The sequence below is a fragment of the Tachyglossus aculeatus genome, chromosome 3 (genome assembly GCF_015852505.1).
Source record: "Tachyglossus aculeatus isolate mTacAcu1 chromosome 3, mTacAcu1.pri, whole genome shotgun sequence".
Lineage (NCBI taxonomy): Eukaryota > Metazoa > Chordata > Mammalia > Monotremata > Tachyglossidae > Tachyglossus > Tachyglossus aculeatus.
This window is the reverse complement of record NC_052068.1, coordinates 85279899-85304320: the sequence shown is the minus strand read 5'-3', so window position 1 is coordinate 85304320 and position 24422 is coordinate 85279899. Positions and strand designations below refer to the sequence as shown.

General features: G+C 43.4%; 1 protein-coding gene across 4 annotated transcripts in view; it reads left to right on the top strand.

Moving 5' to 3' along the window:
• The window catches only part of SMAD4 (SMAD family member 4), a 49358-nt gene that overhangs the window by 1595 nt on the left and 23341 nt on the right, over positions 1 to 24422 (top strand). For 2 of the 4 annotated variants that reach the window (XM_038743867.1, XM_038743870.1), the window contains exons 1-2: positions 13390 to 13428; positions 23666 to 24042. In XM_038743867.1, coding sequence (XP_038599795.1) covers positions 23794 to 24042 — 249 coding nt within the window. In that variant the 5' untranslated portion in view covers positions 13390 to 13428; positions 23666 to 23793. Of the gene's footprint in view, positions 1 to 13389; positions 13429 to 22270; positions 22421 to 23665; positions 24043 to 24422 lie in introns of those variants that run through there. The other 2 variants (XM_038743868.1, XM_038743869.1) reach the window with 2 other exon arrangements.

The following is a 24422-nucleotide window of genomic DNA, read 5'->3' as shown; positions in this document are numbered from 1 at the left end:
ATCTAGAGGTAGTCATTCATTCATTCAATAGTATCGAGCGCTGACAGTGTGCAGAGCGCTGGACTAAGCGCTTGGGAGGGACAAGCTGGCAACATGGAGAGACGGCCATTCATTCATTCAATCGTATTTGTTGAGCGCTGAGTGTGTGCGGAGCGCTGGACTAAGCGCTTGGGAAGGACAAGTTGGCAACATCGAGAGGTAGTCATTCATTCATTCAATAGTATCGAGCGCTGACAGTGTGCAGAGCGCTGGACTAAGCGCTTGGGAAGGACAAGTTGGCAACATGGAGAGACGGTTATTCATTCATTCAGTCGTATTGGTTGAGCGCTGACTGTGTGCGGAGCACTGGGCTAAGCGCTTGGGAAGGACAAGTTGGCAACATGGAGAGACGGTCATTCATTCATTCAGTCGTATTTGTTGAGCGCTGACTGTGTGCAGAGCACTGGACTAAGCGCTTGGGAAGGACAAGTTGGCAACATCTAGAGGTAGTCATTCATTCATCCAGTAGTATCGAGCGCTGACTGTGTGTGCAGAGCACCTTGGGAAGGACAAGTTGGCAACATCTAGAGACAGTCATTCATTCATTCAATAGTATTGAGCGCTGACTGTGCAGAGCACTGGACTAAGCGCTTGGGAAGGACAAGTTGGCAACATCTAGAGACGGTCATTCATTCATTCAATCGTATTTGTTGAGCACTTGCTTGGGAAGGGCAAGTTGGCAACATCTAGAAGTAGTCATTCATTCATTCAATAGTATCGAGCGCTGACTGTGCAGAGCACTGGACTAAGCGCTTGGGAAGGACGAGTTGGCAACATGGAGAGACGGTCATTCATTCATTCAATCGTATTTGTGGAGCACTTACTGTGTGCAGAGCGCTGGACTAAGCGCTTGGGAAGGACAAGTTGGCAACATCTAGAGGTAGTCATTCATTCATCCAGTAGTATCGAGCGCTGACAGTGTGCAGAGCGCTGGACTAAGCGCTTGGGAAGGACAAGTTGGCAACATCGAGAGACGGTCATTCATTCATTCACTCGTATTGAGCGCTGGCTGTGTGTGCAGAGCGCTGGACTAAGCGCTTGGGAAGGACAAGTTGGCAACATTGAGAGGTAGTCATTCATTCATTCAATAGTATCGAGCACTGACTGTGCAGGGCACTGGACTAAGCACTTGGGAAGGACAAGTTGGCAACATCTAGAGACGGTCATTCATTCATTCAATCGTATTTGTTGAGCACTTACTGTGTGCAGAGCACTGGACTAAACGCTTGGGAAGGACAAGTTGGCAACATCTAGAGGTAGTCATTCATTCATTCCGTAGTATTGAGCGCTGACAGTGTGCAGAGCACTGGACTAAGCGCTTGGGAAGGACAAGTTGGCAACATGGAGAGACGGTCATTCATTCATTCAATCGTATTTGTTGAGCGCTGAGTGTGTGTGGAGCACTGGGCTAAACGCTTGGGAAGGACGAGTTGGCACCATGGAGAGACGGTCATTCATTCATTCACTCGTATTTGTTGAGCGCTGAGTGTGTGCGGAGCACTGGGCTAAGCGCTTGGGAAGGACAAGTTGGCAACATGGAGAGATGGTCATTCATTCATTCAATCGTATTTGTTGAGCGCTGAGTGTGTGCGGAGCACTGGGCTGAGCACTTGGGAAGGACAAGTTGGCAACATGGAGAGACGGTCATTCATTCATTCAGTCGTATTGGTTGAGCGCTGAGTGTGTGCGGAGCACTGGGCTGAGCGCTTGGGAAGGACAAGTTGGCAACATAGAGAGACGGTCATTCATTCATTCAATCGTATTTGTTGAGCACTGAGTGTGTGCGGAGCACTGGACTAAACGCTTGGGAAGGACAAGTTGGCAACATGGAGAGACGGTCATTCATTCATTCAGTCGTATTTGTTGAGCACGTACTGTGTGCAGAGCACTGGACTAAGCGCTTGGGAAGGACAAGTTGGCAACATCTAGAGGTAGTCATTCATTCATTCAATAGTATCGAGCGCTGACTGTGTGCAGAGCACTGGGCTAAGCGCTTGGGAAGGACAACTTGGCAACATGGAGAGATGGTCATTCATTCATTCATTCATTCGTATTGAGCGCTGGCTGTGTGTGCAGAGCGCTGGACTAAGCGCTTGGGAAGGACATGTTGGCAACATCGAGAGACGGTCATTCATTCATTCACTCGTATTGAGCGCTGACTGTGTGTGCAGAGCGCTGGACTAAGCGCTTGGGAAGGACAAGTTGGCAACATCGAGAGCCGGTCATTCATTCATTCACTCGTATTGAGCGCTGACTGTGTGTGCAGAGCGCTGGACTGAGCGCTTGGGAAGGACATGTTGGCAACATCGAGAGCCGGTCATTCATTCATTCACTCGTATTGAGCGCTGACTGTGTGTGCAGAGCGCTGGACTAAGCGCTTGGGAAGGACATGTTGGCAACATCGAGAGACGGTCATTCATTCATTCAATCGTCTTTATCGAGCGCTGACGGTGTGCAGAGCACTGGGCTAAACGCTTGGGAAGTACGAGTTGGAAACATCTAGAGACGGTCATTCATTCATTCAGTCGCATTTATTGAGCGCTGACTGTGTGCAGAGCACTGGACTAGACACTTGGGATGTACAACTTGGCAACCTAGAGAGACGGTCATTCATTCATTCAACCGTATTTGTTGAACGCTTACCGTGTGCAGAGCACTGCACTAAACGCTTGGGGAGTACAAGTTGTCAGCCTATAGAGACGGTCATTCATTCATTCAGCCCTATTTACTGAGCGCTTACTGCGCGCAGAGCACTGTGCTAAACACTTGGGAAGTACAACTTGGTAGCATATAGAGACGGTCATTCATTCATTGAATCGTATTTGTTGAGCGCTGACTGGGTGCAGAGCGCTGGACTAAGCGCTTGGGAAGGACAAGTCGGCAACCTAGAGAGACGGTCATTCATTCATTCATTCGTATTGATTGAGCGCTGACTGTGTGCAGAGCACTGGACTAAGCGCTTGGGAAGGACAAGTCGGCAACATCTAGAGGTAGTCATTCATTCATTCAGTCATCTTGATTGAGCGCTGACTGTGAGCAGAGCACTGGACTAAGCACTTGGGAAGGACGAGTTGGCAACCGATAGAGACCGTCCCTCCCCAACATTCATTCATTCAGTCGTACGTATTCATTCATTCATTCCATCGTCTTGATTGAGCGCTGACTGTGCGCAGAGCGCTGGACTAAACGCTTGGGAAGGACGAGTTGGCAACAGAGAGAGCCCATCCCTACCCAGCATTCATTCATTCATTCATTCAGTCATATGTATTCATTCATTCATTCCGTCGTGTTGATTGAGCGCTGACTGTGCGCAGAGCGCTGGGCTAAGCTCTTGGGAAGGACGAGTTGGCAACAGAGAGAGCCCGTCCCTACCCAGCATTCATTCATTCATTCAATCGTATGTATTCGTTCATTCATTCCATCGTATTGATTGAGCGCTGACTGTGTGCTGAGCGCTGGACTAAGCGCTTGGGAGGACAAGTTGGAAACATCGAGACACAGTCATTCATTCATTCAGTCGTATGTATTCATTCATTCATTCATTGTCGTATTGATTGAGCGCTGACTGTGTGCAGAGCACCAGACTAAGCGCTTGGGAAGTCCAAGTTGGCACCATCAAGAGGAGGGAATTCAGTCGTTCATTCAGTCGTATTGATTGAGCACTGACTGTGCAGAGCACTGGACTAAACGCTTGGGAAGTCCAAGTCGGCAACATCTAGAGACAGTCATTCATTCATTCAATCGTATTTGTTGAGCGCTGACTGTGTGCAGAGCACTGGACTAAGCGCTTGGGAAGTACAAGTTGGCAACATAGAGAGACGGTCCCTACCCAACATTCATTCATTCATTCAATCGTATGTACTCATTCAATCGTTTTTATTGAGCGCTTATTGTGTGCAGAGCACTGGACTAAGCGCTTGGGAAGTCCGAGTTGGCAACAGCTAGAGACGGTCACTCATTCATTCAGTCATTGATTGAGCACTGACTGGTCTGCAGAGCACTGGACTAAGCGCTTAGGAAGGACAAGTTGGCACCATCTAGAGACGGTCATTCATTCATTCAGTCTTGTTGATTGAGCCCTGACTGTGTGCAGAGCACTGGACTAAACGCTTGGGGAGGACAAGTTGGCAACATGTAGAGACGGTCATTCATTCATTCATTCATTCGTATTGATTGAGCGCTGACTGTGTGCAGAGCGCTGGACTAAGCGCTTGAAGTACGAGTCGGCAACATCGAGAGACGGTCATTCATTCAATCGTATGCATTCATTCAGTCGTATTGATTGAGTGCTGACTGTGTGCAGAGCACTGGACTAAGCGCTTGGGAGGTCCGAGTTGGCACCATCGAGAGACGGTCATTCATTCATTCAGTCGTATTGATTGCGCGCTGACTGTGTGCAGAGCGCTGGACTAAGAGCTTGGGAGGTCCAAGTTGGCAACATAGAGAGATGGTCATTCATTCATTCAGTCGTATTTATTGGGCTCTGACTGTGCAGAGCACTGGACTAAACGCTTGGGAAGGACGAGTTGGCAACATCGAGAGACGGTCATTCATTCATTCCATCGTATTTGTTGAGCACTAACTGTGTGCAGAGCACTGGACTGTTGGCAACATAGAGAGACGGTCCCTACCCAACATTCATTCGATCGTATTCATTCATTCATTCAGTCAGTCGTATTGATTGAGCGCTGACTGTGTGCAGAGCACTGGACTAAGCGCTTGGGAAGTACGAGTCGGCAACATCGAGAGACGGTCATTCATTCATTCAGTCGTATTGATTGAGCGCTGACTGTGTGCAGAGCACTGGACTAAGCGCTTGGGAAGTACGAGTTGGAAACATAGACGGTCCCTACCCAACATTCATTCATTCATTGAATCGTATTTATTCATTCATTCATTCAAACATATTTATTGAGCGCTTATTGTGTGCAGAGCACTGGACTAAGCGCTTGGGAAGTACAAGTTGGCAACATCAAGGGACATTCATTCAGTCTCATTGATTGAGCGCTGACTGTGTGCAGAGCACTGGACTAAACGCTTGGGTAGTCCAACTTGGCAACATCTACAGACGGTCATTCATTCATTCAGTCGTATTGATTGAGCGCTGACTGTGTGCAGAGCACTGGACTAAACGCTTGGGAAGTGCAAGTTGGCAACAAATAGAGCCGGTCCCTACCCAACATTCATTCATTCATTGAACCGTATTTATTCATTCATTCAATCGTATTTATCGAGCGCTGACTGTGTGCAGAGCACTGGACTAAACAATGCTTGGGAAGTACGAGTTGGCAACATCGAGAGACGGTCATTCATTCATTCAGTCGTCTTTATTGAGCACTTTTTGAGTGCAGAGCACCGGACTAAACGCTTGGGAAGTACGAGTTGGCAACATCGAGAGACGGTCATTCATTCATTCAATCTATTTATTGAGCGCTGACCGTGTGCAGAGCACTGGGCTAAGTGCTTGGGAAGTACGAGTTGACAACATCTAGAGATGGTCATTCATTCGTTCAATCTATTTATTGAGCGCTGACTGCAGAGCAGTGGACTAAACGCTTGGGAAGTCCAAGTTGGCAACATCTAGAGACGGTCATTCATTCATTCAGTCGTATTTATTGAGCGCTTACTGCGTGCAGAGCACTGGACTAAGCGCTCGAGAAGTCCAAGTTGGCAACGTCTAGAGACGGTCATTCATTCATTCAGTCGTATTTATTGAGCGCTTACTGCGTGCAGAGCACTGGACTAAGCGCTCGAGAAGTCCAAGTTGGCAGCGTCTAGAGACGGTCATTCATTCATTCAGTCGTATTTATTGAGCGCTTACTGCGTGCAGAGCACTGGACTAAGCGCTCGAGAAGTCCAAGTTGGCAACGTCTAGAGACGGTCATTCATTCATTCAATCGTATCTATTGAGCTTTTACTGTGTGCAGAGCACTGGACTAAACGCTTGGGAAGGACAAGTTGGCAACAGAGCCGGTCCCTACCCAACATTCATTCATTCATTCAGTCATCACCATCATCAATCGTATTTATTGAGCGCTTACTGTGTGCAGAGCACCGTACTAAGCGCTTGGGAAGTACAAATTGGCAACCTATAGAGACAGTCCCTCCCCAACAGTGGGCTCACAGTCTAAAAGGGGGAGACAGAGAACAAAACCAAACATACTAACAAAATAAAATAAATAGCTATGTACAAGTAAAATAAATAAATAAATAGAGTAATAAATATGTACAAACATATACATATAAATTTATTTATTGAGCGCTTACTGTGTGCAGAGCACTGGACTAAGGGGCTTGGGAAGACCAAGTTGGCAGCATATAGAGCCGGTCCCTACCCAACAGCGGGCTCACAGTCTAGAAGGGGGAGACAGACAACAAAACAAAACATATTAGTAAAATAAAATAAATAGAATAAATCTGTACAAGTAAAATAAATAGAGTAATAAATACGTACAAACATGTATACATATTTCCTTCTCCAGCCCAGCCCACACCCTCCGCTCCTCTGCCGCTAATCTCCTCGCCGTGCCTCGTTTGTGCCCGACCCGCCGTCGACCCCCGACGTCCTCCCCCGGGCCTGGAATTCCCTTCCTCCACACATCCACCAACCTAGCTCTCTTCCTCCCTTCAATAATAATAATAATAATAATAATGATGGCATTTATTAAGCGCTTACTTTGTGCAAAGCACTGTTCTAAGCGCCGGGGAGGTTACAAGGTGATCAGATTATCCCAAGGTGGGCTCACAGTCTTAATTCCCGTTTTACAGATGAGGGAACTGAGGCCCAGAGAAGTGAAGTGACTTGCCTAAAGTCACACAGCTGACAGTTGGCGGAGCCGGGATTTGAACCCATGACCTCTGACTCCAAAGCCCGGGCTCTTTTCCACTGAGCCACGCTGCTTCTCTTCAAAGCCCTACTGAGAGCTCACCTCCTCCAGGAGGCCTTCCCACACTGAGCCCCCTCCTTCCTCTCCCCCTCCTCCCCCTCTCCACCCCCCCACCTTACCTCCTTCCCCTCCCCACAGCACCTGTATATATGTATATATGTTTGTATGTATTTATTACTCTATTTTACTTGTGCATATTCTATTTATTTTATTTTGTTAATATGTTTTTTGTTTTGTTGTCTGTCTCCCCCTTCTAGACTGTGAGCCCGCTGTTGGGTAGGGACCGTCTCTATATGTTGCCAACTAGGACTTCCCAAGCACTCAGTACAGTGCTCTGCACACAGTAAGCACTCAATAAATACGACTGATTGATTGATTGATTACTCTATTTTACTTGTACATATTCTATTTATTTTATTTTATTAATATGTTTTTTGTTTTGTTGTCTGTCTCCCCCTTCTAGACTGTGAGCCCACTGTTGGGTAGGGACCGTCTCTATATGTTGCCAACTAGGACTTCCCAAGCACTCAGTACAGTGCTCTGCACACAGTAAGCACTCAATAAATACGACTGATTGATTGATTGATTACTCTATTTTACTTGTACATATTCTATTTATTTTATTTTATTAATATGTTTTTTGTTTTGTTGTCTGTCTCCCCCTTCTAGACTGTGAGCCCGCTGTTGGGTAGGGACCGTCTCTATATGTTGCCAACTAGGACTTCCCAAGCACTCAGTACAGTGCTCTGCACACAGTAAGCACTCAATAAATACGACTGATTGATTGATTGATTACTCTATTTTACTTGTACATATTCTGTTTATTTTATTTTATTAATATGTTTTTTGTTTTGTTGTCTGTCTCCCCCTTCTAGCCTGTGAGCCCACTGTTGGGTAGGGACCGTCTCTAGTTGTTGCCAACTTGGACTTCCCAAGCGCTTAGTCCAGTGCTCTGCACACAGTAAGCGCTCAATTTTATTTTATTTTATTTCGTTAATATGTTTTGTTTTGTTCCCTGTCTCCCCCTTCTAGACTGTGAGCCCACTGTTGGGTAGGGACCATCTCTATATGTTGCCAACTTGGACTTCCCATGCGCTTAGTACAGTGCTCTGCACACAGTAAGCGCTCAATAAATACGATTGATTGATTGATTTATTACTCTATTTTACTTGTACATATTCTATTTATTTTATTTTGTTAATATGTTTTGTTTTGTTGTCTGTCTCCCCCTTCCAGACTGTGAGCCCGCTGTTGGGTAGGGACCGTCTTTATATGTTGCCAACTTGGACTTCCCTTGCACTTAGTACAGTGCTCTGCACAGACTAAGCGCTCAATTTTATTTTATTTTATTTTGTTAATATGTTTTATTTTGTTCTCTGTCTCCCCCTTCTAGACTGTGAGCCCGCTGTTGGGTAGGGACCATCTCTGTATGTTGCCGACTTGGACTTCCCATGCGCTTAGTACAGTGCTCTGCACACAGCGCTCAATTTTATTTTATTTTATTTTATCTTGTTAATCTGTTATGGTATTTATTAGCGCTTACTGTGTGCCAGGCACTGTACTAGACTGTGAACCCGCTGTTGGGTAGGGACTGTCTCTACATGTTGCCAACTTGGACTTCCCAAGCGCTTAGTACAGTGCTCTGCACATAGTAAGTGCTCAATAGATACGATTGAATGAATGAATGAATGAATAAATAAATACGATTGAATGAATGAATGAGAACCGGGTGGCCTGTGGGCCCCCCACCCTGAACCCCAGGTGGGGTCCCCAACGCGACAACAACAATAACAACAAGGCTGTTGGTTGAGCGCCTCCCGTGTGCCCAGCACCGTGCCGTCGTGGGGCAGGGGCCGTCTCCCTCTGTGGGGCCCACCCAATCAATCAATCAGTCAGTCAATCAATCAATCAATCATATTTATTGAGCGCTTACTGTGTGCAGAGCACTGTACTAAGCGCTTGGGAAGTACAAGTCGGCAACACATAGAGACGGTCCCTACCCAACGGCGGGCTCACAGTCTAGAAGGGGGAGACAGACAACAAAACCAAACATACTGACAAAATAAAATAAATAGAATAGATATGTACAAGTAAGATAAATAAGTGCTTAGCGCAGGGCTTCGCACACTGGAAGCGCTCAATCAGTGCGAGTGACTGCATGAATGTTCTAATCAGTTCAGCGCTCAATAAATACGGTTGACTGAATGAATGCTCTAAGCGCTGGGGATTTACAATAATAATAATAATAACGATTGACTGCATGAATGTTCTAATCAGTCCAGCGCTCAATAAATACGATTGACTGAATGAATACTCTAAGCGCTGGGGGGATACAGTAATAATAATAATAATGATTGCATGAATGGTCCGATCAGTCCAGCGCTCAATAAATACGATTGACTGAATGAATGCTCTAAGCGCTGGGGGTTTACAATAATAATAATAATAATAACGATTGACTGCATGAATGTTCTAATCAGTCCAGCGCTCAGTAAATATTATTGACTGAATAAATGCTGTAAGCGCTGGGGGGATACAATCATAATAATAATAACGATTGACTGCATGAATGTTCTAATCAGTCCAGTGCTCAATAAATACAATTGACTGAATGAATGCTCTAAGCGCTGGGGGGATACAATAATAATAATAATAATAATAATAATAACAACGATTGACTGCATGAATGTTCTAATCAGTCCAGCGCTCAATAAATACGATTGACTGAATGAATGCTCTAAGCATTGGGGGTTTACAATAATAATGATAATAACGATTGACTTCATGAATGTTCTAATCAGTCCAGCGCTCAATAAATACGATTGACTGAATGAATGCTCTAAGCCCTGGGGGGATACAATAATAATAATAATAATAATAATAATAATAATAATGATTGACTGCATGAATGGTCTAATCAGTCCAGCGCTCAATAAATACAATTGACTGAATGAATGCTCTAAGCATTGGGGGTTTACAATAATAATGATAATAATGATTGACTACTGCATGAATGTTCTAATCAGTCCAGCGCTCAATAAATACGATTGACTGAATGAATGCTCTAAGCGCTGGGGGGATACAGTAATAATAATAATAATAATAATAATAATAATAATGATTGACTGCATGAATGGTCTAATCAGTCCAGCGCTCAATAAATACGATTGACTGAATGAATGCTCTAAGCATTGGGGGTTTACAATAATAATGATAATAATGATTGACTACTGCATGAATGTTCTAATCAGTCCAGCGCTCAATAAATATGATTGACTGAATGAATGCTCTAAGCGCTGGGGGGATACAGTAATAATAATAATAATAATAACGATTGACAGCATGAATGTTCTAATCAGTCCAGCGCTCAGTAAATACGATTGACTGAATGAATGCTCTAAGTGGTGGGGGTTTACAATAATAATAATAATAATAACGATTGACTGCATGAATGTTCTAATCAGTCCAGCGCTCAGTAAATACGATTGACTCAATGAATGCTCTAAGCGCTGGGGGGATACAGTGATACTAATAATAATAATAACGATTGACTGCATGAATGTTCTAATCAGTCCAGCGCTCAATAAATACGATTGACTGAATGAATGCTGTAAGCACTGGGGGTTTACAATCATAATAATAATAACGATTGACTGCATGAATGTTCTAAACAGTCCAGCGCTCAATAAATACGATTGACTGAATGAGTGCTCTAAGCGCTGGGGGTTTACAATCATAATAATAATAACGATTGACTGCATCAGTGTTCTAATCAGTCCAGCGCTCAGTAAGTACGATTGACTCAATGAATGCTCTAAGCGCTGGGGGGATACAGTAATAATAATAATAATAATAACGATTGCATGAATGTTCTAATCAGTCCAGTGCTCAATAAATATGATTGACTGAATGAATGCTGTAAGCGCTGGGGGTTTACAATAATAATAATAATAACGATTGACTGCATGAATGTTCTAATCAGTCCAGCGCTCAAGAAATACGATTGACTGAATGAATGCTCTAAGCACTGGGGGGATACAGTAATAATAATAATAATAATGATAATAATAATAATAATAATGATAACGATTGACTGCATGAATGTTCTAATCAGTCCAGCGCTCAATAAATACGATTAACGGAATGAATGCTCTAAGTGCTGGGGGGATACAGTAATAATAATAATAATAATGATAATAATAATAACGATTGCATGAATGTTCTAATCAGTCCAGCGCTCAATGAACACGATTGACTGAATGAATGCTCTAAGTGCTGGGGGTTTACAATAATAATAATAACGATTGACTGCATGAATGTTCTAATATCAGTCCAGCGCTCAATAAATACGATTGACTGAATGAATGCTCTAAGCACTGGGGGGATACAGCAATAATAATAATAATAATAATAATAATAATAGTAATAATATAATAACGATTGACTGCATGAATGTTCTAATCAGTCCAGCGCTCAATAAATACGATTGACTGAATGAATGCTCTAAGCGCTTGGGGGATACAGTAATGATAATAATAATAATAATAATAGTAATAATATAATAACGATTGACTGCATGAATGTTCTAATCAGTCCAGCGCACAATAAATACGATTGACTGAATGAATGCTCTAAGCGCTGGGGGTTTACAATAATAATAATAACGATTGACTGCATGAATGTTCTAATCAGTCCAGTGCTCAATAAATACGATTGACTGAATGAATGCTCTAAGCGCTGGGGGGATACAGTGATAATAATAATAATAATAATAATAGTAATCATATAATAACGATTGACTGCATGAATGTTCTAATCAGTCCAGCGCTCAATAAATACGATTGACTGAATGAATGCTCTAAGCGCTGGGGGTTTACAATAATAATAATAATAACGATTGACTGCATGAATGTTCTAATCAGTCCAGTGCTCAATAAATACGATTGACTGAATGAATGCTCTAAACGCTGGGGGGATACAATCATAATGACAATAATAATGATGGTATTTGTTAAGCGCTTACGATGTGCAAAGCACTGTTCTAAGCGCTGGGGAGGTTACAAGGTGATCAGGTTGTCCCACGGGGGCTCACAGTCTTAATCCCCATTTTACAGATGAGGGAACTGAGGCACAGAGAAGTTAAGTGACCTGCCCAGGTTGTCCCACATGGACACAACACACACACCCATAGACACACACCCGCAACCCTCCCAACACATACACACACCCATAATAATAATAATAATAATAATAATAATGGCATTTATTAAATGCTTACTTTGTGTCAAGCACTGTTCTAAGCACTGGGGTAGATACAAGGTAATCAAGTTGTCCCACGTGGGGCTCACAGACTTAATCCCCATTTTACAGATGAGGTAACTGAGGCACAGAGAAGTTAAGCGATTTGCCCAAGTAATAATAATGATGGCATTTATTAAACGCTTACCATGTGCCAAGCACTGTTCTAAGCACTGGGGTAGATACAAGGTAATCAGGTTGTCCCACGTGGGGCTCACAGACTTAATCCCCATTTTACAGATGAGGTAACTGAGGCACAGAGAAGTTAAGCGATTTGCCCAAATAATAATAATGATGGCGTTTATTAAGCACTTACTATGTACAAAGCACTGTTCTAAGCGCTGGGGAGGTTACACGGTGATCCGGTTGCCCCACGGGGGGCTCACAGTCTTCATCCCCATTTTCCAGATGAGGGAACTGAGGCCCAGAGAAGTGAAGTGACTTGCCCAAAGTCACACAGCTGACAGTTGGCGGGGCCGGGATTTGAACCCATGACCTCTGACTCCAAAGCCCGGGCTCTTGCCACTGAGCCACGCTGCTTATGCTACGATTGACTGAATGAATGTTCTAAGCGCTGGGGGGGATCAATCAATCAATCGTATTTATTGAGCGCTTACTGTGTGCAGAGCACTGTACTAAGCGCTGGGGAAGCACCAGTTGGCAACAACTTGGGGATACAGGGGAATCAGGTTGTCGCACACGGACACAACACACACATCCATAGACACACACCCACAACCTCCCCCCCCAACACACACACACACACACACACACACACACACACACACACACACACACACACACACACACACACACACACACACACACACACACACACACACACACACCCCCCCCCCCCCCCCCATAGACACCCCCTCCCTGTTAAGGGAACCCACAAGAAGCACAACCCCTCGTCAGCCCCTTTATCGTTAGAAATAACAACAATGACGACATTTGTTAAGCGCTTACTATGTTCACCGCACTGTTCTAAGCGCTGGGGAGGATACTAGGTGAACAGGTGGTCCCCCGTGGGGCTCACAGTCTTCATCCCCATTTCACAGATGAGGGAACTGAGGCCCAGAGAAGTGAAGTGACTGGCCCCAAGTCACCCAGCTGACAAGCGGCGGCGCCGGGATTGGAACCCACGACCTCCGGCTCCCAAGCCCGGGCTCTTTCCACCGAGCCACGCTGCTTCTCCCGAGAGGTAAATCCCACCCCTCCATGCCTTCCTTCCCCACTCTGTTGCTCTCCGGTAGCCTGTACTCCTCTTTTTTTTTGTTTTTTACCCTGCAGAAACGTTGCGTTTGCATCCCTAAAAGTCGTATAAATATTTTTAAGATTTTTGTTGAGATTTAACAATATCTCCTGTCCCACTCGTTAAAGAGTCCCCTTTTTGTAGTGGATTTTACGGTGAGAAACCGAGCGTTTGGAAAAGAGCCCGGGCTTTGGAGCCAGAGGTCATGGGTTCAAATCCCAGCTCCGCCACATGTCTGCTGTGGGACCTCGGGCAAGCCGCTTCTCCGAGCCTCAGTGACCTCGTCTGTAAAATGGGGATTAAGACTGTGAGCCCCCCGTGGGACAGCTGGATTACCTTGTAACCTCCCCAGCGCTTGGAACAGTGCTTTGCACACAGTAAGTGCTTAATAAATGCCATCATTATTAGTATTTGGGCAAATCACTTAACTTCTCAGTTACCTCATCTGTAAAATGGGGATTAAGACTGCGAGCCCCACGTGGGGCAACCTGATCACCTTGTATCCACCCCAGCGCTTAGAACAGTGCTTGGCACATAGTAAGTGCTTAATAAATGCCATCATTTATTATTATTATTATTATCAGCTTCTTTTTCTGACTCACCCCCCAACTCAGCCCGCTGAACGCCTTCTAGGCCCTCGTTTTTGAACTTGCCCTCATTGGTGATTTTAGACTGTGAGCCCACTGTTGGGTAGGGACTGTCTCTATATGTTGCCAATTTACTTCCCAAGCGCTTAGTACAGTGCTCTGCACATAGTAAGCGCTCAATAAACACGATTGATGATTGATGATGATGATGATTAGTACCTCGGGGGAGAAGAGGCGATACTATGGAGGACGGTATTACCAGCAAAGCAGCAATCGCCCCCCGAAAAGATGGCATTTAGGGTTTGTTTTTCCATCCGTTCCAATTAGGGCCCCCAAGGAAGGTTGGCACTTGGGGCGGACTGCAGTTTTAGCAGGAACTTGCCCATAAAATAGCATTTATGTTGCGTCCCGAACAGGTTGCCCCTCTTCTTCCTCGAGCTAAGGTGAAGGCCTTCGTCACAGATGCATTTTTAAAGGGTGACCGAAAGGGAGAGGAATATTTAAGAAAAGAACGCTCGATTTGGAAATGTCTAATTCAACCCGGAGGCATTACTAGCCGCTCGGAAGATTCAAGTGTCGCGGACACAGCGTAAATTAAATTGCATACGACAGACTATTTTTTTATAAAAAGGTTTTTCGTCGTAAACCACCTAAAACTCGATATCAAGGTGTCTGGGTGATTTTCGGTGGACTAAAATTACTTTCAAAAGGCATGTGAACTTGAGGCAGATTTAGCCAACAAGCTCCGACTTGCGCCAGGGCTGCCCCGGCATAGCGCAGTTTGAATTCTTTAGTAGTCGGATAATTCACTACAGAAAGAGGACTTTTAACCAGCAGGACAGGAGGTATTGTTAAATCTCAACAAAAATCCGAAAAATATTTAGACGACTCTAAGAGATGCAAAGGCAGTAAGGAGGGCAAGTTTATTGAAAATTCCGTATAAACGTTTGCTGGGCCGATACACAAGTAGAGTTCAGTGAATTCTTGTTTGAAAAGGAAAGCTATGTAGACTTGATTCGGTTTAGAATTTATTTTTAAAGTTGGATTCTTGGATATAAATGATCTTCAGGGCGAAATTTAGATGGGATTGGCGATATCTGATATATTTTATAAGGCAAAACATTGCCAAATTGTACTTCCCAAGCGCTTAGTACAGCGCTCTGCACACACTAAGTGCTCAATAAATACGATTGATGATGATGATGATGATGATTGCAAGACGTTAGAACAAGATTATTTTTCATAGATAGATAACTGCCAATTCAAATAGTGAAACTTCATTACAAGTTTTATTTGCTGGTACTCAACATCCAAACAAGGGGAAGTGTATTTCTTTAAATCGGTTTGCTCTACCATAATAATAATATAATAATAATAATGGCATTTATTAAGCGCTTACTGTGTGCAAAGCACTGTTCTAAGTGCTGGGCTTAGTAGGAGAAGGAAGAACATCTGTAGTACAGGGCAATTTCAGATCTTCAGGTGGTGATGAAGCACATTAAAAACCTATTTCTGAATTTAAGTTGAAGGTGTTCAGTGAGAAGAACATTCGTTCCAGGACTACAGTGGCCACACTGTTGAAGTGTAAACACCCTTTGTGAGCATATGCTTTGAAAAGCGCTTTGAACTTTGATGCTTATGCTTTAGTGTTCATGCTTCTCCCTTTTGAAGAAATTCAACCTAACTGTAAATGTTTTCTCATTTAAAGTTTCTCAGCTTTGGCTTTGGCTTGCATGCGTAACCGAATCTAGTGACTTTTTTGAAATTCAAACCCGGCCAAGTCACAAAAAAGTATTGCAGATCAATTTCGACCATCGACGTTTCAGGAGAAATTGTTTTCGTAGATTGTGCCGATTTCTTTCTCCCCCGAAGAGTAATCACATCGGTTTATACTGGCCATTGACCACTTGGGAGGGGGAAGTTTGTGGCAGACCTTTTGTGACGGCTCTGCAGTTTCTGGCCGTTTTGTTTATAACTAAATTGGAAACAAACTTGTTTTCAAAAGTAAGAGCAGTGTTTCATCCGTTAAGCGGCAACGAAGTCGCAGGTATCTGCGTGTTCACCTCCCAGTAGGCTTCTGCGGCTGTATTTTGCGTGCTTGAATTTAAGAATTTGAGGGGTTTTTTTTGTTTTAAAGGTGAAACACAATAAAATCGTTGAACTCTAAAGCTGTGCTGCTCCATTGTCACTCCAGCTTTCCCGCTTGGAGGCTTCTCTTTCTGATTGAGCCCGTGTTAGGGTGATGTCATTAAAAACAGTTCTAATTGGGCAGCTAGTTGCTGGGGCTGCCTTTACCAAGGCAGTTAACCCTGCAGAGTCTGCCCCGTTTCTACAATAAAAATTCAAGTGTCCATGCTCATTTATTACCAGCTTTGCTTCATTCTTGAGTGAACACAAATAGCCAAGCCTCTTCAGTATTCTTGGGTTATTTCAGTGCCACATCTCTGCCTGTCGGTTCTCTCTCCCTTATTCTGGTGTACTGCCCTCGCTGTGTACGTACAGCTCTTTGTCTCGGTCACTTTATATCTCTCCTTTTGGATTTCTTACGATCGAGGCATTGCTACTTTAAATGTAACGGCTTGTTCTGTGCATCTCGGAATTTTTAAGTGTGTCATAGTAAAACCGTAGAAATAGTATCCGTTTGTATCGTTTGGAAATCCTCAGCGGTAGGCTTAGATGGTTGCAAATTCAACGTGAATGTTGTCTACTTTTGTCCGATTTAAATGTCAACGGAAAGCATAAGGTGAATCATTGCTGTGAACGTGAACCGATCGGTCCATCAGCGATGAGTGCTTTCTGTCGGCGTAACACTGAGCTAAGCACTTGGGAGAACACAGTACAACAGAGTTGGTAGACGTGATCCATGTCCCCAAGAAGCTTACAGATTTGTGGACAAGCACAGTGTTGTTTCGGTGCCCAATCGCCGAGTTCTTTGTTAGAGATATTAAAAAGGTGATAGGACTGTTTATGCAAATATATATATATATATATCTCCATGCATTTTATATATTAAATCACAATATAGAATCATCTAACCAAGTTACTTTGATTCATTGTCGTAGAATGTTGTAGATGTCTATAGCCAGAGTTTTCTGTTAATCTGTCTACTAGACTATTTTGGGTTATATCAACGGGATATAATTTTTGGTGGAATTTAAATTTTAGTATCTGTGACTGAAGGGTTTTTTTTTGTTCAAACAAGGGAGGGAGTGTGTGAAAGTCAGTCGTATTTATTAAGCACTTACTAAGTGTACGCACTGTACTGTTTGGGAGAGTGCAGCCTAACAATATAACAGACCAGTTTCCTGCCCACCATGAGTATACAGTCTAGACATTAATATAACTAAATAAATTACAGAAAACAGTGTGGGGGCTGAAATATATGTACGTGTAAAATTTATCAGGTACTAAAGTGACTTTGAGTCTTGAGTCCATTATACTTCGGCATATAGCCTTTTATATAGTATGAATACTTTTGAATATGCAGTTGTGCTAAAAAGATTTCAGGCATCAAAGTTGTAAAGGGCATATGGTGTAAGAATAGTCTGCCTGTTGAATCTCTTATTAGCTGTGAACTCTGTGACTTTCAGTCCATCTTTTCGTAAGATCGGTGGTGTTGTAGTAAATACGGTTTTTTTAGTTTGAAAAATGTAATTTCAGTTCAAAATCACCAGTCTATAAGGGCTCTGAATTCTACAGGGCTAGGGGTTTCCTTTTTCCATTCCCCCCCACAGCCCCCACTGAAGCTGGGGAAAGGTAGAAGCCACAAACTTGTGCCCGAGTTCCCCAATATTGGAGTTTGGGAGTTTGTAAGACACCCTGCTCCCCTTTACTTCCTTCTCCCTCCTCCTGCCCTTTGGATCTCAAATATTTATCGTTTGAATGATTCTGCCTATTTAGGTATCTGTCATACTTTAAACTTATGGGATCTTTTATAATTTTTTTTTACCATTTTTATTTGTGGGGTTTTGCTTTTCGGTTCTTTTCCTTAGTGTAAACCTACACCGCTCCTCCTTTTTGTTCCAGTAGTATCAAGTGCTAGGCTAATCGTGCCGTCACAGAGGAAGGTCAAATCAGTGCATTTTGAAGGAAAGGACTTAAACTACCAGTTGCAAGGATTCGTAGAAGCAAGTATCTAAGAGCCGTCCCTACTTTAGATAAATGTCTTTGGATAACATTCAGACTCCCATATTATTAGAGCCCCAATTAGCTGAATGCCGCTCTACCAGTTGAATTTAACCGTACCCTCCCTAGGAAACGGGCATTCTTCCGCTTAGCTTGTTGGGTGGGACTTGGGTGATTTCCTACTACAACCCAGCCTGCACTAATGTTCCCCTAACGCCAACCTACGCCTGTACCTTGATTTTGTTGTCCATCTCGCCTTCGACACCTTGCCCACATCCTCCTTCAGGTCTGGAACTCCCTTCCCCTCCTGAAAGACCACCACTCTCCCCACCTTCACAGCCATCCTAAAACTACACCTTCTCCAAAAGTCCTCCTCCACTAAGCCCTCATTTCCCCTACTTGTTCTCCCCCCTGTATCACCTACACACCCTTTAAGAATTTGATATCCACCTCACCCTCAACCCCACAGCAGTTACATACACATCTCAATACGGCAGGCAGGGTATTGAGCGTGTGGCACATGGTAAACGCATAAATGCCAATAATTATTAGCTTACACAAATATAACTGGCCATCAACCGAACCCGTACGGTACCGACTTTAGGGAGTATGATATAATAGAGCTGGAAGACACAGTCCCTGCCCTCATGGAGTTTACAGCCTCGTGGTATCTCAATACCCTGTCTGTAATTTATTTTGCTGTCCGCCTCCCCCACGAGGCTGTAAACTCCGTGAGGGCAGGGACTGTGTCTTCCAGTTCTATTATATCATACTCCCTGAAGTGCTCAATACAGTACTCAGCACATAGTAAGTGCCCAATAAATTGTATTTATCGATTGATTTTTCAATGGCTAGCTCGCGAAGTGTTCTTGGCCGGAACAGTTAAGAGGGTGGGAGTGAGCTGTTAGGGCCAGGGACTGCCTGCTGTGTTTTTGAACAGGTATCTGCTGACTGAGCAGAAGCAACTTCCTTCTTCTGGCAGCGAAGAGCCCCACGTGTGCAAGCTGAGGGGTTGGGGGAAAGACCTCAGGCTCCCCTGCCCACTTGGCCGACAAAAGCGCCGTTATTTAAAGCTTACCTCATAGGAGGGTGTTCATCCCAATCAGAGTTCTCTTACAGTCGGTACCGTACGGGTTCGGTTGATGGCCAGTTGTATTTATGTAAACTAATAATTGTTGGCATTTATGCGTTTACCGTGTGCCACACACTAAGTGTGGGGTAGATACAAAATAATCAGATCAGACACAGTCCGTGCTCCACATGGGGCTCAAAGTCTACAGCGGAGCAAGAGCTGAAATTTAATCCCCACTTTGCAGATGAGAAGCTTGAGGCACAGAGAAGTTACGGAAGTTTTTCAAGATCGCACAACAGCCAGGTGGCAGAGAACCTGGGTCTCCTGGCCTCCCCATCCCCAGCTCTTTCCACTAGGCCATGCTGCTTCTCTTGACTAGGGAACAATTTTGAAAGTTGCATGAACCTTTTCAGATTATAAGGATACCTCTTTTAGTAAATTACAAGAAGACTGAAGTATTATTTTGCTGACTTTTTACCCCCGTGCGGTGGTTGTGGCCAGAAAGGAGAGCTTCCAAAATATTTATTGTATTAAATGCTCACTCTGTGTCGGAGCACTGTGCTAAATGATGAGAGAGAGATTGTAATCTGTTAGGCTGTAAATTCTCTGAAGGCAGGGACTGTGCCTTCAAACTCTGTTTTACTCCCCCCAGGTGCTTGGATAGAGTGCCCTGCCCACACCTGGTAATCAAATATTATTGATTGGGCAGATAAAGTTAAACAGCCCATATTGACCCTTCCCAGGGGGGTCGCAACCCAAGTGGTGGTAGATTGACACACAGAATAATAAAAATGAATTATGAACAGCAGCGGTGCATTACAAACTGTGGACTGTTGAATGATGATAAAATAAGTGATAAAAACAGAACTTGGAGAGGGCAGTCCGCAGGCCCCCTCACCACTCCAGGGAACGGTATTTGGTTACAGATTGCCTTCGCAGCCTTTGTGAAGTTTTGAAAGGTACCTTCTGTCCCAAAATGGTTGGGGAAGGGAGGGGTTAGGTGGCCCCACGAACTCCAGATTTCTCAGCTTTTTAGAGGCTCTGGATCACGAGGGCCTCCGTTTATTCCCACCTACTCTACTCTGGCAAAGGATGAGGCCTGTTTTCTTCAGAGTGAACTGTGTGTTGAAAACAGAAACTGCTTACCGTTGGCTTTAAAGCGCAGTCAGCTTGCCTCCTCCTACTTTATCTCCCTGATTTCCTACTTGCACTCAGTCTGCACACTTAGCTCCTCTGATGCCGGCCTACTCGCCGTACCTTGATCTCATCTACCTCACCTCTGACTCCTTGTTCAAGACCTCCCTCTGGCCTGGAACTCCCTCCCTCTTTATATCCGACAATCACTCTCCCCACCTTCAAAGCTTATTAAAGGCACATCTCTCGTATGAGGCCTACTGTGACTAAACCCTCATTACCCCTGCCCCCTCTCCCTTCCGTGTTGCCTATGCACATCGATCTGTTCTCTTTAACCACTTGATATTCACCCCACCATCAGCCCTACAGAACTTATTTTTATATCCATAATTTTAATTTTAATGTCTGTCTCCCTCTCCAGACTACAAGCTCCTTGTGGGCAGGAAAGACGTCTCGTAACTCTGTTGTATTGTACTCTCCCAAGGGCCCACTCCAGCAGTCTGCACACAGTAAGGCCTCAATACCGCTGATGGATTGAAAACATGCTCAGTGCATTTAGCAGCCAGGAAATAAGCCATCTCAAATGAATGCAGTGATTTGCTGGAGATAGTGATCTGAGTGGGAAGTGTGTTGCTTCTCATTTTGAAGATTGTATACTTTCCTTGAGACTCCACCCATTTTTTTTGCTGAAGTAGCACTCTTGTCAAGCAGCATATGTGTTAGCGATCGAGACGATCAGAGGAGCCCAAGATTGAAAATGAGGTCACGTCCAACCCCCTGCAGCTGGCCATTTTCCCCCGAAATGACCCAGAAAGAGCTTCACCGCCGACTTTGGTTTAGTGGTCCCATTAATTCTGGTTCAGGGCATTTCTACTTGAAGATTGCAGATAATGTTTCCCTTTGGTCTTGGGTGGGTATTTAGGGTGCGTGGGCACACCCCCGTCCCCCCTCCCCGCCAGTGTGGAAGCAGATAATATGTAAGATCTGACCATACTAAAGTACTGTTTTGAATTAAAGTCCTTCATGTAGTCAACAGAGGGATACTATTTGGACTGCTATAATTCACACTTTTATATTGACCACTTACAGACTGGACAGTAGTAATACAAAATGTGGGACATTCAGAATTCCTTTATGTGGGATTAAAGTGTTTGCAATTCAATTTTAGATTTGGAGGGTTAAAAAGGTTAATATCATATTCACCGTGTTCTCAAGAATATTTGACATGTTTGGGGTTGTTAATTTAGAAAGGCTTTTCCTGGATGAGAAGAATTGAGAAGCAGCGTGGCTTAAGTGGAAAGAGCGTGGATTTGGGAGTCAGAGGTCATGCGTTCTGATCCCGGCTCCACCACTTGTCAGCTCTGTGACTTTGGGCAAGTCACTTCTCTGTACCTGTTACCTCATCTGTAAAATGGGAATTAAGACTGTGAGCCCCACCTGGGACAACCTGATAATTTTGTATCTACCCCAGCGCTTAGAACGGTGCTTGGCACATAGTAAGCACTTAACAAATACCATCATTATTATTATTATTATTATTATTAATTGTTTCGGACTAGACCTTTAATCATGGAAGTAATTATTATTTTAGCTATTTAGTTATTATTTAAAACATTTAGCTAATATAATTTTAAAGATAGATTGAGTGGGAGTAGCACTGAAGGCTCACATTAGAAAATGACAGAAATCACATCTTGAAAATGCAGATTAATTTCCGTTTTACTTAAATGGTTTTCAAGCTTCCTCAGCAATTAGCTGTCCAGCTTTATAGTTATTGGAATATCTGATTCCATTACGTAGAACACAATTATTTAAAAAATCCTTATCCCTTCAGAATAGATGAAGAGATTGCCTGTAATGTGAACTGTTGTCATCTGCCAGTCCTCACTCCATTTCCAACCTCATCAGCCTAGGAGCAGTTTTAAATGCAGAAGCAGAAACAGCTTCTGGTCTCGCTCCATCATTCCAGTGCTCAAACCTTGACAGCGTGAAGCCAAACTCATGATTTTGCACTTCAAGGCAGGTGAGCCCCAACCTTCCTTCAACCACCTCCAGCTCCTCCTGCTTCAGTGAGAGGCAAATCACTTCCCTACATCTTTCTTCCTCCCTTTCCCTCTTCAGCCTCTGCTTTGCTTGTTGAACGTGTTCCTGCCCCTCGAAGCCCAGTGTAAATTTCTCTTTTTACTGTGAACCCCTTCCAAACTGAGCGGAGGAGAAACCCGTCTACCAGCTCTGTTGCATTATACTCCCCCAAGTTTGTAGTACAGGTGCTGTGCATACAGTAAGCGATCAATAAACACCATTGATTGTTTTACCACATAGTTACTGCTTATTCATAAAAAAATTGGAATGTATGTAAGGATGTATTCTAAATTTGCACCCTTTTAATATATTTAAGTTCATATGACAGGGTATATAGTCTCATAAAATACATCCTAGGTTGCTTAAGGAATTGGCAGATATTTGTATTGACAGTGTTTCTGAAAATTTATGCAGGTGGAGAGAAGTTTGTGAAAAATGGGAGGACAACACATTTTACTCATCTTTACAAAGGGTGCTCCTGGTTGTGGACTGGTGATTTTGCATCAATTCTAAAACAAACAATAAGTTTCCAGCCCCATTGGCAGTGTAAAGTAATCAGCCTGGCTCTGTGAAGAGCAAATCATGCCAAACACATTTAATTTCCTTCTAGGAAAGTGATGCGCCAGGCAAATAAGAGGAAATCTGTCTAGCCTTCATTAAGACTTTGGGTTCCATCCCTTATGACGTTTCGATTCCCCCAAACCAAGAAAGCATGATTTTGATCCTATTTAAGTGGGTGCATTAGAAAAGGAGCTGTGTTCAGCATTCTGAAAGAGGAAAATTTAGGTGGTCTTTTGTTTAAATGTAGTTGCCTTTGTAGGTATGAATACGCTTGATGGATAAAACCCTTGTTAATCATTAATTGTAGACATTCTTAAATAGGTTCAAGGTTGTTACGATTAGCATCTTTTAAGGTAATTAGGAAAATTATTTTAGTGATTTGATGTAAAACAAGCCATCAGAAACGTAGAGTATTGGTTATGATTACTCCTAAAACTCTTGTTTTGTAGTTGAGGGCACACTACTTGACAATTTGATTCAAAGTCCATAAATCTCCAGAGGATTTTTATCTTACAGATTGTGTCTCTGGTTTATTTTAGCTTTTTAAAATAAAAAAAACTTTTTTTTTTAGCAGTGTAGATTACATTATAAAAATATTTCTAATTTCTCTTCTGTTTTTTTCTAGGTTCTTGACTGCCCATGTGTAATGAAGCTATTTTGACTGTGGACATTTCTAGCGGTTGCTCCTCATTTCCTGAAAGCTCTCAAAATTACTCAGATATTGGGCACATTTGGCTTTTTAAAAAGTGACAAATGGACAATATGTCTATTACTAACACACCAACAAGTAATGATGCCTGTCTGAGCATTGTTCATAGTTTGATGTGCCATAGACAAGGTGGAGAGAGTGAAACGTTTGCAAAGAGAGCGATTGAAAGCTTGGTCAAGAAGCTGAAGGAGAAGAAAGATGAATTGGATTCTTTAATTACAGCTATAACTACAAATGGAGCCCATCCGAGCAAGTGCGTTACTATTCAGAGAACACTGGATGGAAGGCTTCAGGTTAGTACAGAACCAGTTACTACCTCTTTCAGAAGTATTTGCTGCCTAGATTTAATCATACTTTTTGTTTCTCTTCAAATACCTCGTGGCCTGTACCAGTAAATGCAAACACCGTCAAAGCAAAGTTTACATCTTGTCTATTTTCAGGATGCTTAAAAGGATATAAAAATTTGGCTTCTCATTCTCAGAATCGGTTGGTTTCCATTTCAAAGTGAATTAGAATCAGAACAGCACTTTAGTGTCATAGAGAAAGTGGGAGCCGTGTCATAATAATAGTAATTATTACTATGGTGTTTGTTAAGCGCGTACTATGTGCTACGCCCTGTTCTAAGCACTGGGGCAGATACAAGGTAATCAGGTTGTCCTGGGTGGGGCTCACA